At 54.0% G+C, this 16,989-nt stretch overlaps 1 protein-coding gene and 1 non-coding gene across 3 annotated transcripts; one reads left to right on the forward strand and one right to left on the reverse strand.

Moving 5' to 3' along the window:
• Positions 1-1,847: 1,847 nt before the first annotated feature.
• Positions 1,848-13,018, reverse strand: LOC136562678 (ras-related GTP-binding protein A). 2 transcript variants are annotated; one of them, XM_066559646.1, is made up of 10 exons: positions 12,808-13,018; positions 12,271-12,304; positions 10,220-10,319; positions 9,056-9,122; positions 8,192-8,414; positions 7,672-7,767; positions 6,806-6,928; positions 4,472-4,563; positions 3,565-3,680; positions 1,848-2,324 (listed from the first exon to the last, which is right to left on the reverse strand). In XM_066559646.1, exons 2-10 carry the CDS (start codon positions 12,295-12,297, stop codon positions 2,227-2,229), a joined length of 942 nt encoding a protein of 313 aa, XP_066415743.1. In that variant the 5' UTR covers positions 12,298-12,304; positions 12,808-13,018; the 3' UTR covers positions 1,848-2,226. The 2 variants fall into 2 exon arrangements, with proteins under 2 accessions (XP_066415743.1, XP_066415742.1); XM_066559645.1 differs by having other exon boundaries at positions 12,826-13,014.
• A 473-nt stretch (positions 13,019-13,491) lies between these two features.
• Positions 13,492-13,563, forward strand: TRNAE-UUC (transfer RNA glutamic acid (anticodon UUC)). The gene has a single exon. It is a non-coding gene; the product is annotated as a tRNA-Glu (tRNA).
• The last annotated feature ends 3,426 nt before the right edge of the window (positions 13,564-16,989 follow it).

Genomic DNA, 16,989 nt, shown 5'->3' on the forward strand with positions numbered 1-16,989 from the left:
CCCTACACAGCTCATCCTGGGGGAAACAGCCTGGGGCTGACCCCACTGGAGCCATCCATGCTCCAAGGCAAGAAAGAAATGGTCAAAAAATCGGGAAGTAGCTCCAAGGCAGCCCCAGGAAGCACAGCCTGTCCCAGGGAACTCACCCCGGGCCCCACAGCAGCTCCCAGGGAAAGGAACTGGGCCAAGGGGGGATTTATTCACGATCTCAGTGACATTGGCATCAAGTTTCTCCTCATTACAAGGTCAAGTGCTGAAGGAAAAGGCTGGATCACGGCCACCTCATCCAGGTTTGGGATGTTTGTGTGAGAAACATCTGGAGCAGGCATCAATATTTTTTTCTGAGGGCAGGAGCTGCCAGAGAAAGTGGGACGAGGATGATGAGCCTGATCTCCCAAATCTCCCTGCTCAGAATGGAAGGGGCCAGAGCAGCAACCAACCCCAGGCTCCCAAAAAGGCTGGGATCTGCTTTGGGAAGGGACAAAGGACACACCTCGGTGCCATGGGAGCAGGCAGGGCAGGGCACAGCCACCTGTGTTTGTCACAGGCTGTCACTCGATGAGCACAGTGGCACCTTGGCCAAAGCAAAAGGACCACGCTGATTCCAACAGAACCCCATATCCGTGCACTTCAGGAAAAGGGATTTGGAATGGGAGAACAGCAGAACTTTACTCCAACCCCACTGGGGCACTGTCCCAGGAGCTCCAGCCGGGCCAGGATTTGACTCCTGACAGCTCTGGCCATTTGTCCCTGTGTCACCTGCCCCCCACTCCACATCCCCTTTGGCATCATCCCACTTCCATGTGCTGCTGGGGTTTATTCCCTAAGGAAACCCAGCGGCACCTCCTGTCACCATGGCAATGAGCAGCATTCCCACCGCTCCCAGCAGGTGCCCAAAGCTCCTGAAGCCCTTCCCAGTGGGATGGGATATCCCAGAGGTCCAACCCAGCATCATCCTCTTGCTCCGGGCCAGGGTAAGGAGTGTGGGAAGCCGTGACATTCCCAGCAGGGGCTGATCCCAGGCACGGGGCAGCTCCAAGGGGGAACAGCGGCTGTGTCAGGGCTGTTCTACGATGATTCCCACTCCAGGTATTCCACACCCGCACCCCGGCAAACACAACCTCTGCCTCTGCCCGGCCATTCCCAGCTCTGCAGGGGCTCCCTTGGAGCAGCTCCTCCCCACGGGGACGATTCCCATGGAACTCCCCCAGCCCGAGGCACGGCAGCTGCCGGGTGGGCGGTGCGAGACGCGGCTGTGGAATTCCAGGAGGATGGAGCGGGGCTGGGAGCTCTTGTGCGGAGCCCCCAGGTTCTCCGGCCCTTTTATCTCCTCGTTCCCCCTCCTGGACTCAGGTTCTCCAACCCTTTTATCTCCTCGTTCCCCCTCCTGGACTCAGGTTCTCCAACCCTTTTATCTCCTCGTTCCCCCTCCTGGACTCAGGTTCTCCAACCCTTTTATCTCCTCGTTCCCCCTCCTGGATTCAGGTTCTCCAACCCTTTTATCTCCTCGTTCCCCCTCCTGGACTCAGGTTCTCCGGCCCTTTTATCTCCTCGTTCCCCCTCCCGGACTCGCCCCGGCGGGTTTGTCCCCTCCCAGCGGGTGTGTGGGCAGGGATACAGGGAAGAGCCAGGCACGAAGGCACCACACCCTTTTTCACACAGTAATTTGATGCAGCAAGAGAGAATAAAGGGAGGAAGATGCTGCCAAGCGATTCCCAGTGAAACTCTGGACTGGCTTTCGGCCAAATCCCCCCAAAACCACAAAAGGAGCCACCCAGCCTCTACAGCTCCTCCTTCCCAAAGCTGCCTCGGGATTCGGGAGAAAGCAAACCCACTTTGCAAAACTCTCAGATCTGAAATCCCTGGTAGCAAAAATTTATTTCCATGACCAAAGATGAGGAGAAATTTATAAACTTTTTCTAGCAACCATCCAAGGAAACAGTAAATATCCCATCAGCCGGCAGCCGCGCCTCCAGGAGGGCTCTGCCACACCCCCTGCGGGCACATCACCCTCCTGCCTCCTTCCCCACCCTCCCGTGCCAGGGAATCCGGGAAGGTCCGCGGCGGATCCGGCAGCCTCCAGCTCTAGTGTCCAACGTGATGAGGAGAAAAAACAAGCAGCACACTCATTTCAAAGCCCAACAAAGACATGGACAGTGTTAGATTCTCCTAAAAAGAAGTAGTCCCGGTGTGTTTTTTCTCCCCCCAAAGCCCCGGTGCCTGGGATCAGCGCATGAGCAGGCTGTGCTTTGGTCCATCCACCCTCTCCAGCTTCTCAAAGTGTTTCCTGGCGTTCCGGATGTTGATCAGCGTGGCCGCGGAAGCTGCGAGGGAAAAGGGACAGGGGAGATAAAAAGAAGTTAAAAAGGGTGAGAGTCACCACGGCCTCAGGGCTGCCTGGCTCCAACAGCTCTGTCTGCAGGGGCTGGTGAATCCTGCTGCTCCCAAGCCAGGCAAAACCCACAGCGGGCTTTTGGGCAGGGAAAAATTTAATGTGAGATGGTCTGGGCAAGGTTTAAGGTGGGATGGTCTGGGTAGAATTCAATGGGGGAACATCTGGGCAAGATTTGATCTGAGATGGCCTGGGTAAGATTTAATGTAGGAAGGTCTGGGCAAAATTTCGTGTGGGATGGGTAAAAAGTAAGCATAGGAAGGTCTGGGCAAAATTCAGCATGGAATGGTCTGAGCAAAATTTAATGTGGGAAGGTCTGGGCAAAATTTCATGTGGGTTGGGTAAAAATCAAGCATGGGAAGGTCTGGGCAAAATTTCATGTGGGATGGGTAAAAATTAGGCATGGGAAGGTCTGGGCAAAATTCAGCATGGAATGGTCTGAGCAAAATTTAATGTGGGAAGGTCTGGGCAAAGTTTAGTGTGGGATGGTCTGGGCAAATTAAATGTGGGATGGTCAGGGCTGTTGGCTGATCCCAGAAGAACATGAGGAAAAGCCTCTCCCAGAGAGAGCTGCTCATCCCAGCGCTGCTCCCCGGCCCAGCAATGCCCAGGGATCCCAGAGTGTCCCTAATTCCCCAAGGGAGGAGGGCAGGGAAAGCACAGCAGCAGGCCTGGGGAGTGCTGGGCAGTGTCCCTGGAGCCCCTGAGCTCCCAGCAGGAATTCCAAGAGCTGTGTAAACAGGGATCTGCTCCCAGGGGCTGTGGGCTGGCACTGCTGCAGCTCCTCCTTGGGATAAATAGAGGCTGCTAAAATTAGAGCCTGTCCACCCAAGACAGCCCAGCAACACCCAAACATGAGCCAGCTCTGCTTCCTCCCCAAAAATCACCAGGGCTGCCAGCTCCCAATGCCCAAAATAGGCTTTAGGCACGACCTGCTCAGCCAGGTCTGGTTTGGTGGCTCCCTGTGACAGCAGCAGCAGCAGCTTAGCTGTGCCACCACCACCTCTGCAGGGTCCTGCTCACACTCAATCCCTCTCTCTTAATCAGTTCTGTAATTAAAAACTCATTTTTCAAGAGAAACACGGTTTAAATTGGACAAATTCCAGCTTTTTTTTAGTTTTTTTTCTGGGTTTTTTTTTGCCCCAAGCAGGTTTCTCTTGGCTCTGACTTACGTATGGAGGGATCTGACATGACCACCATCACGTAGGTGTTGGATGTGAAGATGTCAATGAAAGCAGCAAAGTTGGAGTTCCTGACCTCCATGCTCTGGAAAGAAGCTGCCAGCTTACTGAAAAACAGGGAAAAAGGGGAAAAAAGAGTGAATGAAGAGCTTTTGTGCCCACATGGCCAAAATCCCTGATCTGAGCTGTTGGGAACAAGGAGGAGCTGGAATTCCCACTTGGCAAGGTGTGGTTACAGCAGGGCTTTGGCTGGGCTTGGTTTTAAAGGCAAATTCCTCAGTTTGGGGCCAAATGAGAACAATATCAGCTGCTTGTGCATTGAATGAAGGAAATTCCAGACACAACCCCCCCGACCAGGCCTGCTCCCCATGGATACCAGGGCTCAGCCATTCCCAGCTGGACACTCTGGATGAGCAGCAGAAATAAGCATAAAATGGGAATATCTGGAGACATCTGAACACCTGTAAACCCCCCAGAAGCTTCTCCATTCTATCCAGCTCCACACACCCTCAGAATTAACCTGGCAGTGGAGCCTGAGGGCTGTGCAAAGCCAAGCTTCCCACTTTTCCACTGCAAACAGGGATAAACAGTGCCTGCAGCCCCATCCTCCCCAAGCAGCCTGTGGGCCTGGGCTGGAGCAGAGCTCTCCATTCCCAGTTTCCAAGAGAAACACTTCTGATCACTTCAGCCCTGGAATTCCCCTGCCTTGATCCAGGAGAAGGAGGTCTGGAACAAAACAGCACCAAAGCTCTCCCACCATGAGCAAAGGAGGGTGTTAAATGAACATTTAAATGATTTGTGTTCCAGCAATATTCCAGCTGCTGAGGAGTCAAACTGGGATTCTCTGCAAAGAGCTGGAATAGCCCTGATGTGCCCAGTGCTGATGGGAGCAGCTCACCTGCAGCTCAGCTTGAACTGTTTGATGATGTTGCTGATCTTCTCAAACCTGTGCACGTCCCGCTGCTCCTTGCACTGGTAGTGGGAGATCACCTGGAGAGGGCACAGGCAGTCAGGGATTCCAGCCCAGCCCTCCCACAGCAGCTCTGGGAATGCCTGGGGAGCAGGAGGATCCCCTTTGCCTTTGGCTGACTGATCCTGGGAGTTCTACAGAAATTCTTGTGGGGTTTTTGTGGGGAAACTCAGTGACAGGATCAGCACACAAAGGATGGCACAGACCTGCCAGGTGACACCACTGTCCCCTCAGGGCTTCACCTCAGCAGCAATTTACATCTTGATCCAAGAACAGGTGGAAACAGAGTAAAAAATGTGTCCATCACCTCAGGAATGGGCTGAGTGCTGTGATGGATTTTCCCTCCCATCCTGCACAGGCAGTGATCCCAAAGCCAAATCAAGCTGCTCCTCCCCAAGAAAAGCAGCTCAAAGGCAGCTGCTTCCTTGGGAATCCCTTCTCCATTCCTTCTCTGACTCCAGTCTGAGCAGAGGGAGCAGCCCTGAGTGCCTGGATGCCAACACCCAGAGGGTCTGAAGGGCTTTAGGAACCCTTGAAAACATCTCCATAAACATTCCCCCCGAGCTGGTGGCCCCAGCCCTTTATTCCTCAGCCACATGGAGTGAGAGCTGCATTTCCTGCCCACACAGCTCCATCCCCACAGTAAAACCTGACAGCAATCTCTTCAAAACCTTAGGCCAGCTGCTTTGAACTCTTCTCAATCCCAAAATCAGCTCTCACTGGATGTGTCAGGAGCCCTTGCACAGGGATCTGAAATTGCTCTATTCAGGGAGTCACATTTAACAGGTTTTTTTTAGGGTTTTTTTCCTCTTTTTTTCCCTTAACCACCTTAAACCCATCACTTTTTAAACTTGCCCAATTATTCCCATAAGCACAGTTTTAGCCACATTCAAGACTTGCAGTTGCCAGTGTTCAATTTCCTTCCTAAACTTCCCAGATAAGGTTTTTCCACAATTTAAACACAATTTCAGAATAAGATTTCCCAAAGAGATTTTCACAGGAAGATTTCCCTTCAAGAGAAGAGAGTCCTGAGAGCGTTTAAGTATATGAAAAAAAGGAAGGAGTTTTTTAACAAGTCACCATTGCACCTAAATTAAGCCCACAATTTTTGAAGCAAAGATAATTTCTTTCAGTTAAAAATGTCCTTGTAACAATCACACTGTCACACACCCCAAGGTGGAACTATTCATTATCTCCAAAAGGTCAAAAAGCAGAACTTGCCAGGCATGGCAAGTGTTTGTTTCTGATAGTTTAAGGAGGAAAAAAAAGTCATGGCTCCTTTCCCAAATTCCCTCCATCATTTCCAAATCACCAGCAAGGAAAACACTCCAAATAATTCAAGTATTTCCTTCAGCTCAGCAAGAGTTTGGTGCAAAGTGTGAAGAGCCCAGCCCAGCAATCAGAATATGGACAAGAGTGGTTTTATCCAGCAGCTTTGCAGAGGGATTGGAGCACAAGGACCTGGAAAAGCATCACAATCCCATGGCTGACCCCCCATCCATGCTCTGGATTTGCAGAACATCAAAAACCAAAAGAAATCAGGTCCAGCTCAAATGCCTCAGCAGGAGGAAGTGAAAAGGTTTGGTTGTGAAGCTACAAAAGGTTCCTGCCCTGTGCAGAGGGGGATTCTCAGAGCAGTCCCACCACAATGGGGACATGAAACACTCCCAGAGCCTGCAAGAGGAAACCCCAACCAAAGCTCAGCTCAGCTGCTGCAGGGGGGAATTCTGGGATGGTCCCATGGGCCACAGGATCCCAGCAGCTGCTGTCAGAATGCCAAGGCCTGGATCAGGGCACTCTGCACTGGGGCTGGCACCTCCCAGCTTCCATGGAATCCCACAATGGCTTGGCTTGGAAGGACCTCAAAGCTCATCCAGTTCCAACCTGACACCCTCCACTGTCCCAGGCTGCTCCCAGCCCCAGTGTCCAGCCTGGCCTTGGGCACTGCCAGGGATCCAGGGGCAGCCCCAGCTGCTCTGGGCACCTGTGCCAGGGCCTGCCCACCCTGCCAGGGAACAATTCCCAATTCCCAATATCCCATCCATCCCTGCCCTCTGGCAGTGGGAGCCATTCCCTGGGTCCTGTCCCTCCATCCCTTGTCCCCAGTCCCTCTCTGGAGCCCCTCCAGGCCCTGGCAGGGGCTCTGAGCTCTCCCTGGAGCTTCTCCTGTCCAGGTGAGCTCTCCCAGCTCTCCCAGCCTGGCTCCAGAGCAGAGGGAGGGAAAGGGAGGCTCCACCCAGGGAACCCTTGCCAGGAACTCACCAGGAACGTGGCTCTCTCAAACAGCAGCACCTCGTCTGCCTCGATGATCTGAGCAAAGTTCCTCAGGTTCATCTCCAGCTGCTGCACGTTGGGGATCAGCTGATAGACAATGCTGGACCAGGCCTGGACAGGGAGACACACAAAGGTCCCAGCAGCTCCTCTCCTCAGCCTCTCATGAGAAATGTGCTCCCAGAGGGATTTTGGGCACTTCTGGGTGCTGACAGCCTGGGCAAGGCTGAGAAGCTTCTCCACCCTCCATGCCCAGGTCCCAGTGGGAGCCCAGACCTGAGGAGACCCTTCCCTGGCTCCAGCTCTTCTCCAGCAGCAGAGAAACTACAGTGCTGCTGAACAGACTTAAATCATCCCTGCTTTAAGCTGGGAATGCTTCTGTCTCCTTGTCCCACTCGAATTCACAGAGATCTTTAATCCTGAGCAAGGTCAGCACACAGATGGACACTTGGCAGCTCATCCCTGACCCAAAGTTCCAGCTTATCCCAACAGGCCAGGAACAAGCCCAGGAGGGGCTGGGGATGCTGGGATCAACATCTGTGCTCATCCACACTCGGATTTTCCAAGCTCAGCCTCCCCTCTCTGCCCAGCTGCTGACCCAGGTGTGGGGCAGTGGCAAACTCACCCTTCCCAGAGCTCGGGGGATATTTGGGATCCCTATCTGCCAAGTTCCCAATATTTACCACATGCTCCTGACTTTTTAAAATTAATTAATAAACCCAGGATTAATTTGGGTTTCACTGCCACCCCGCAGAAGCAGCAGCTGCAGAGCTGAACACACCAACAGCAGCTCCAGGGATCCTCCTCCTGCTCTGCTCCCAGTGGGAAGGCAGATGTGGAGAGGAAGCTGCACCAACCTTGTAAAGAGTCTCATCCCAGATGGAAGTTCTGAAACAAACACATTCCAAGGGCCGGGAAAGGCGCTTCAAGTCTTCCTCACGCTCCTTAAAAATCTGGGGAGCAAAGAGAGTTGAGGGGTTGAGTGAAATGTTCTTGCCTGTGCTGTGGCTGCTGTATGGATTTATGGGATGAGTTTCACATGGATCTCTGGGACACTGCAGGGGAGAGTGGCCAGGAACCCTCCCAGGGAGCAGCAGGGCCAGGGATGTCTTGCTGCAGAATCCCAAAATCGTTTGGGTTGGAAGGAGCCAAGGTGTGCTGGGAGCTCTGGAACCAAGCAGGAAAGGCTTTTCTTGTCCCTAAAAACCAGCACTGCTGTTCTCCACTGGATTCTAGCATGACACACATTAAAAGAAGGCAGGAAAAGCTCTGAGGACATCTGAGAAAGCCTTTGAGGAACAGGCCCTCGGGGCTGCCTTTGAGGTGTGACCCACAGGGCACAGGGGATGCATTTCCATGGCAATGCCAGCTCCTCACCAGATCCCGCTGGTCCTCCTGCACCAAGTCCATCTTGTGCACCAGGCAGAAGATCTTGGCATCAGGAGAGTTCTGCAGGATGGCCTCCAGGCAGGACTGGTAGTAGTGCATGTCCTTCTCCAGCTCCCTGCTCTCCACGTCGAACACGTAGATCAGCACCTCCACGTTGCGGAAGATGTTGTCCCTCTGGCTGGTGAAGTAGTTCTCCATGAAGGTGTCCTGGCTGAGGGGGCAGAGCAGGACACTCCCTTTAGGGCAGCTCCTGCCTGGCACGCTGGGTTTGTGGGAAGCTCCTCCTGCCAGGAGGGCAGGGCTGGGATTTGGAGCTGCAGCCCCCACTCGGGAGGCCAGGCTGGGGCTGCGTGCCCTGGGCATTCCCAAGGAAAGCTGGATGCTCCTGGAGAGCATCAGCCCCCCCAGTCCCACAGGAAACCAAAGCTTCCCTCATGTGCTGCTGCTTCTGGCCTCAGGTTGGCTTTAAGGAGCTGTTTGTGAAAGCCCACAGCAGCAGGAACAGGTGAAACGTGACCCAAAGCATCAGTTCAGCCTTAAATCCCAGGATTTAAATCTCCTTTAACTCTGGCTGAACATGACAGAGATGGTCCAGAGGCCATGGAGCTGAGGAGGGGACGCATTCCTTGAAAAAAGCTGCTTCCAGGAGCCACAGGATCAACCTCCAGCATGGCCTCTCTGCACAAATCCCACCTGGATGGAGCTGGAGTGAGCAATTCCAGCACCTCAGGACAGCAGAAGGAGCATTCCCTTGGCACCACCTCATCCCAGGGAGAGAAAAATCCCCCCTGCTCCATCCCTGATTCCCCAGAGCCTCCCCCAAAGGCTGGGCCAGGAATAATCAGTACCTACCCTCCACAGTCCCACAGGTTCAACACCAGGTTTCCCAGGAATCTGACGTGGGAATGCTCCACATCAACTGCAAAGAGACAGCAGGAGCTCACTGACTGCACCACAGCCAGGGCAGAGCTTGGCAGCCAAAAATCATGGAAATCAGCACCAAATCATGGAATGGTTTGGGCTGGAAGGGATTAAAGTCCTCATTCCAGCCCCTGCCACCTTCCACTGTCCCAGGCTGCTCCAAGCCCCATCCAGCCTGGCTCTGGACACTTCCAGGGATGGGCATTCCTCACAAAGCAGCCCCAGTTTGTAAAATCCCACCAAAACCCCATTTCCCAGAGGAACTCAGGCCTCCCTGCCCACTGCTCTCCTGAGAAGTGCAGTAAGTGTTCCCCTTCACTCACACATTCCCTGATCCCTGGGATATTGTAGGAATGACTGGGCAGGGCTCTAAGCCATCCCTGACAAAATAAACCAGGAACACAGGGAATGTAAACTTCAGGAAGAGGCCAAATCCATGGCAAAGAGGAAATGTACACCAATCCCTGATGTTAAATCCACACAGGCCCTTCCCAGTGAGAAGCACCAGATCCCAACAACTCATCCACCTCTCCCAGAGGAATCACTTCTTGCTCTTTCCCAGCAAAGGCTTTGTAAAGGGAAGAAGGAAAGGCATTCATTAAACCCAGTGCATCATCCTGCCAAAACCACGGGGGCAATGCAGGATCCCTGTGCAGAGATCCCTGCAGGAGCAGGAACATTCCACCAACACACAGGAGGCTCTGACAGGTGTAGCTGCACCACAGGCTGTTTCCTGATCCCAAAAACAGGGAGTTAAGGATAAAAGTTTAACAATAAAGCAGCAAAGGCTGCTTCCTGATCCCAAAAATAAAGAGTTAGGATAAAAGTTAAATAATAAAGCAGCAAAGGCTGCTTTCTGACCCCAAAAAAAGGGAGTTAAGGATAAATGTTGAACAACAGAGCAGCAAAGCCGATCCCAGCGCTGCCTTTCCCTTCCCTCCACTTCCTGCCTGTCCCTGGCTGATCCCGAAGCTCCCAGCAGGGTGTGGCAGCTGCAGGGACACACCCAGGGGACCCAGGGATGGCTGCAGGGAAGGGCCCCACCCGTCTGCTGAGGGCTGGAGCCCTGGCTGTGGGAACGGGGCAGGTCCTTACTCGTGGCCCCCAGGCGCCGCGTGTCCCGGGCGATGTAGTTGGCAAAGATAATGGATCTCATGCTGGTCTTGCCAGACCCACTTTTACCCATCAGCAGCACCTGCACACAGGGAAAGAAGGAAAAATGAGCTCCCACAGAGCACTGAGTCTCCCCCCAGCTCCCTCGAGCTGACATCTCAGTGCCAAAGGCACTGAACACAGCACTGGCACAGTCCAGCTGGGAATGCACCAGGAGAGAGGCAGAGAGGAGCACGTGGGGAGCAGGACAGACACCCCAAGCAGTCCTGGGTGTCATTGAGCCATGGTCATCTCATGTCCCTGCTGGCCTTGGTCCCTGGGCCATGGTCAGATTGAACACTTTTCTCCAAAAACATGGACAGGACCTGGGAAAAGCAGGAGCTGCCTCCCCATTCCCAGCCCCTCCCACCTGATGGCTTTGGGGGCACCAAAGGACTTTAAAGATGAGGAACAGCTTTGTCTCAACCCCTCCAGACCAAAAACAACCAATCAGCTCCTGGTTTTCCACCCCAAACACTCTGTCCCAACCAGACAGGGTGGGAGGGACCTTAAAGACCTTCTAATACTGCTCTTCCCACAACATGACTGGTTTTCTTTTCCCTAAATACCAGGGAAATTCCCAGTTTCAGGTGCCAGAAGACCAAAAAAAGGGGAAAAGCAGATGAGACAGCCCAGGTCAGCATCCCCAGAGCAGGGGAGACCCTTTATGGCTCCAGTGATGCCCCTCCAGAGGAGACTGTTGGCTCCATGATGTCCCTTCCCTGCAGAGCTCAGGGGAAAGGGGAGGCAGCCAAAAAGCAGGGAATGCTGCTGGGGGTGGGGATGAGGGGAGACAGTCACACCAGGCAAGGCTTTACATTGTGATCTAAAAATAAAAATTAAACAAAACAAACCCATCAGTGGCAGCCAACACAGCGCTGCTCACAAAACCCAGCTGTTAAACAAGTTCCAGTCACAAAGCCAAATGCAGCTCCTGGCAGCAGCCCTGCCAGTCTGCCATCCAGGAGGGATTTCAGGAGAGCAGCCCAGTGAGTGCTGCCCAGCTCCCACCCCCACCCTGGGCAGCAGGGCAGGAGCTGGGCACAAAAGGCAGGCACAATTCCCCAGGGCCGTGTGCTCAGCTCATCCCTGCAGCAGCTCCGGGCTGGGAGCACCCTGGCCACAGGGACGCTGCCCACAGGCTCCAGGGGTAGGCAACAAGGAATGTTCCTGGCTCTTCCACACCCAGGAGGGTTGGGGAGGGCCCCCAGGATGCTGCCCTGTCCTGTCCTGTCCCCTGAGCTGATCCCAGAGAACAGCCAAGCTCCTATTTCACAGCACCAGCACAAAATCCCAGGCAGAAACTCGATCCCAGTCTGCGGCACGGCCCAAACCAGCCTCAATTCCCAAAGTTTAGGCTGCAGAGGCCTTGCAAAGGGGTCAGACAGCAGCACGGAGAGCCAGGCAGGGAACCTAACCCTACCTCACCATGGAGAAGCAGCCAGATACTCCTTTAAGAGCTCTGGACGTGCTCCTGCTGGGATACACCCACCCCTGCCATGCCCAGAGCTGCTGCTCCTTCCCCACGTGTTAAATTTCATCCTCCTGGAGCCCTGAGGGGATTGGGGCTCCTGGGACACCTCAGGAGGGTGGCCCAGGGACCGGGGAGGGACAGGAGCAGATCCTCCTCCCCGAGAACAGGGTTTTGCAGAGGGTTTTGCAACAGCCCCAGCAGCGCCCGGGGAACAGCAATTGCTGGGGAAGGCTCTGCAGGAACCCAGCCCATCCAGGCCAGGATTGAAGCCGGGTTTAACCCGGCCCACCCAGGCCAGGATTGAAGCCGGGTTTAACCCAGCCCATCCAGGCCAGGATTGAAGCCGGGTTTAACCCGGCCCATCCAGGCCAGGATTAAAGCCGGGTTTAATAATGCCTGGCACCTCTAGCAGAAGATGCAGCACTGACTGAGAGGCACCAGAGCCCCAACCAAGGGACGGATCCAACAAGCGGTGCTCATGGATGGGGATGGGGAAGGGAAACACCCTGCCTGTCCTTACCTTTTTCTTCATGGCTGTGCTTGGCATCACACACCTGCAGAGAGAAGCCCACCTTGGATCGCTGCTTCCCACACGCACAGGCTCCACTCACCAATCCCAATCCCAATGCCAATGCCAATGCTGATGCCAATCCCAGGGCCGATCCCAATCCCAATGCCAATCCCAATGCCGATCCCAATACTGATGCCAATGCCAACCCCAATCCCAGGGCCGATCCCATCCCCGGTACTGGGGAAGCGCTGACACAGTCCCAGCTCCCCTCCCCCTGCTCCGGCCCATGGGGAACTCCCGCTGCTGCCGGGAAACCTCCGGCGCTCCCGAAACCACCCGGCCCGGCTGGGGTGGCTGCGGCCGGGCCGGCAGCGCCTCCGCAGCCCCTTCCTTCCCTCAGGATCCCCGCAGCCCCTTCCCGGCACGTTCCACAGCCCCTTCCTTCCCTCAGGATCCCCGCAGCCCCTTCTCCTGGCACGTCCTTCCGTTCCCCCGGGATTCCCCGCAGCCCCATCCCTGCGATTCCCCCGGGATTCCCCGCAGTACCGGGCCGCGCCTCGGTACCTCCGGCGGCGATGGGCGGCTCGGGGCCGGCTTGGGGGACGATGCCGGTGGGACCCCCGGCACTTGCGGCGGCTCGGGGGACGCTGCCGGTGTGAGCCCCGGCAGGTCGGGCGGTGCGGGCCGGAGGCGGTGCGGGGCTCGGGCCGGTGCCTGGTGCGGTGCCCGGCGGGCGGCAGGCGGTGCCCGGGGCGGTGGCGGCGCCCGGTGCGGTGCCCGGCGGGCCGGAGGTGGTGCCCGGGGCTGTGGCAGTGCCCGGTGCGAGACTCGGCGGGCCGGAGGCGGTGCCCGGTGCGGTGCCCGGGGTTACCCGGGGCTGTGGCGGCGCCCCCGTCCCGCCCCCCGCCCCGCTCACGGGACCCAGCGCTCGGCGGCCGCCGCCGGTCACGTGAGCGCGCGCCCCTCCCGCCCCGCGCACGCGCGCGCCCCGTTGTCACGTGATGCGGGCGCGGGGTGACCGAAGCCCCGGCCGCCATGTTGGGTGAGGGCAGCGTCTCTCTGGCAAGGCGGGGGCGTTTATTAGGGGGTCCCGATGAGTCCCGGGCATTCCCGGTGGACTCCCGGTGTCTCCCATTGAACGGCAGAGCAGGGTCCGGTGGAACCGCTCTGGCGGTGAGCGGGGCGGGCAGTAGCTCTTTGAGGCGCGCGGGTGAAGTGCGTTTCAGCGCCTCCCATATGGTCTAGCGGTTAGGATTCCTGGTTTTCACCCAGGCGGCCCGGGTTCGACTCCCGGTATGGGAAGCTTCACTTTTCCTGCCAGATCGGGAAACACTCCTCTCTCCTTTCCTATTTTTCCGCACGTTCTCCATCAAAACTCCTTCGACACTTGATTTTTGCACCTCTGCAGTAAAATTTCTCGGCACTAGGAGCCCCCTGAAGCCGTAGGAAGCGCTTTGCCACTGCAAACCCAGCCTCACACCTATTTAAACCTTTAAGTGCATTGGAGCACAGAGGCCCCAGCTAATTAACATGCTGTTAATTGGCTTTTTCTCTCTTTTTTTCGCAAGCAAGAAAATTCCTGCTTGTGTCCCACGGTGTGTTTTAAACCACCCTAACTTCCTCAAGGCAAATAGGATTGTGCTGAAGATACATATTTAGAAATCCACATATGATGTACAGATTTATACGTGTGGGGGCTCATTTATTGCTGAAGGTACTCCTGGCAGCTGCCCCAGATCTGTGGACTCAGAGATGTGCTGGGGTTTCCTGGCTTCCAGAGATCCTGGGAGCTGCTGCTGCCATGGATCTGGGGCCATCACCTTGGGTGTCCCCTCCACAGAGCCATCAGTCACCTTGGGTGTCTGTGAAAAATGCGCATTTTATGACTGGCTTTTTGCAAATAATAAAAAATAATATTATATGTGTTATGTTAGAAAGTTATGCTGTGTTAATTTTCCTAAATAGTGTGTTAAATATAGTTTTAGGTTAGAACATAATGTTAAAATAGAAACTATGCTATATAGGATACTTTTTTTAAAGAGAGGACTCACACTGAGACAGCAGCCACAGGACACCTGAATCTTTCAGAGAAAGAGAATTTATTGCTCCATTATCAGAAGAAACGAACTTCTTCCTGCCTGCTCAGCCCTGAAAACACCATCAGGATTCAGAGGAAAAAGTTGACACTGACCAGACAGAATCCTGTGTTTGAATGGAATTGATGCATCATGGATGAGGTGTATGAATATGCAACAGGCTGTTGCTTTTAAGGGTTAATCCTCTGTTAACAGTGGGTCCTTTTTCGGGCTTATTTTGCCCAGAGAAGGTACCCGGACTGTCTATAACTCTTTGTTTTTATTGTCTCATATTGTCCTAAATCCTAATTGTCCAAATTATTATTACTCTAATTACATTGCTATTTTTATAATCATTTTATTACTATTAAACTTTTTAAATTTTATAAACAAGTGATTGGTGTTTTTCACAGTGTCCCCTCCCAGAGCCATCAATCACCTCGGGTATCCCCTTCCAGCCTCATCACCCCGTGTGTCCCCTCAGTGCCATCCCCCTCAGTGCCATCACCCCTTGTGTCCCCTCAGTGCCATCACCCTGTATCCCCTGAGAGCCATCACCCCTTGTGTCCCCTCAGTGCCATCACCCTGTGTCCCCTGAGAGCCATCACCCCTTGTGTCCCCTCAGTGCCATCACCCTGTGTCCCCTGAGAGCCATCACCCCTTGTGTCCCCTCAGTGCCATCACCCTGTGTCCCCTGAGAGCCATCACCCCTTGTGTCCCCTCAGTGCCATCACCCTGTGTCCCCTGAGAGCCATCACCCCTTGTGTCCCCTCAGTGCCATCACCCTGTGTCCCCTGAGAGCCATCACCCCTTGTGTCCCCTCAGTACCATCACCCTGTGTCCCCTGAGAGCCATCACCCCTTGTGTCCCCTCAGTGCCATCCCCTCAGAGCCATCACTCCCTCGTGTGTCCCCCCTCAGAGCCTTGTCCCCCCCCCCTCCCTTGGCACCTGGCAGCTTCAGGCAGCTCCAAGGAAATTCCAGCCTGGCAAACCTTGGACTGTTCAATGGGTGGGAAAGGCAGTGCTGGTCCCTCAGGATTCCAGGTTTTGAAGCTTTTTGAAGCTTTCTTCCCCCCATTCCTTAAAGCTTTCAAAGCAAACATGGATGTAAAAATGGGTTTGGATTTCTCCTTTAAAAACCAGGAAATATGTCAGGAAAACACCTACCCCTCTTCCTTCTTGTACTGGACTTTAACAAGTGTTTTCTATTTACATTTCAAATATTCTTGTCAGACCCTGAAGCCCCAATTGCAGTTTTGTCTGACTCTGGGTGTGTTCGTGTTATACTCATGCAAAACAAATCCCAGGAGAAGCTGTGACAGTAACTTTGTGTCCCCTAAAACTGTGCCAAGGTCCACAGAATTTGGAGCCATTTTACCTCTTTGTTCCTCTTGCTGAACTCTCAGATATCCCAATTAAACAGAAAAAAATTCCAAGTTTGATTAGCTGTGCAGGGGGAAGAGAGTAAAATGGTTTTTTTTCTCTCCCACCCCCCTTCCTTCTGGACCTCTCCTCTATTTTTAAAGCAGATTTTGAAGAAAATGGTCCAAAGTCAGAATATTCTGATAAAATCTGTCTAATTCCCTGATGTTCTTGCAGGAGAACAACTTGTCTCCAATTTTGGAACTCAGTTTCTAACTGAGCTGCACAATGACAACATTCACTTGCTGCCAGCAGCTGCTCTGAGCTGTCCTTGTTCAGCACGAGCCTTCTGCTCACAGATCCTCTACACTCAACTTGTTAATTTTTGAAGTTTTATTGGCCAGGTTTTCACTGAAGAACCCAAAAGCTGTAAAAAGTGCAGCTCAGGGGCTGTGCAGAGATAACCCCTCACTCCAGGAGCCAAGTGCACCCCCTGCACAAGCACTGAGCGCTTCAAACTCCTGCTTTTGTGACTGTGGCAGACCACAAAGAGCTGAAGGAGGTGGGGCTCAGCTCCTTGACAGACTGCCCTGGATTTGGGATTTAGGGCTGTTGGCACAGAGCTATAAAGATCAAGGCACCAGCATGCCCTTCATCTCTAGCAGCAGCACAGGAAAGCAGGCAGGAAGTTGTGCTCACTCCCAAAAATATCCCAATTTATAAATTCAGCCCACAAGACAAAAATAGCTTCACCAGCAGGTATTGTTTAATTCAGGAGTGCTCTGAAACAAACCAGTGACCCCACAGAATCCTTACTGTCAAGGAGAAAAACCCCAAACTGAGCTGCCAAAACCCAAAGACTGAAACATTTTGTGTAAAATGTGCACAAAAAGCAGCCTGGGCTTCACTGCTCTGATCAAAGCTGTACTCAGGGCTCAGCAAACGTTCCAAGGCTCTCCCTGCCTTCACTGAAGGGTTTTCTTCACACAATGAACATTTCCATCGGTTTTAGGGAACAGAGAGCCACAAAATGAGCAGGAAGGGTTTCACACAGGCACAAAGTGCTCCCACCTGTCCGTGCCCAGGGAAATGAGGCACCTTTAGAGCTCTGGGCAATTCTGAACCAGGAGAAGTCACCAGCCAGGCCTTCCTTTGTCTCCCTGGCCCACCCTGACTGCAGGGGATCAATAAATGCTATTTAAATGGAGGGCAGCAGTGCCTTGTGTGCAGCACTCAGTCCTTCCAACGCCCCAAAAATCAGCAAAATCCTCTGAAGGACGTGAGGTGGGC

This window comes from Molothrus aeneus, chromosome 14 (assembly GCF_037042795.1).
Source record: "Molothrus aeneus isolate 106 chromosome 14, BPBGC_Maene_1.0, whole genome shotgun sequence".
NCBI classification, from domain to species: domain Eukaryota; kingdom Metazoa; phylum Chordata; class Aves; order Passeriformes; family Icteridae; genus Molothrus; species Molothrus aeneus.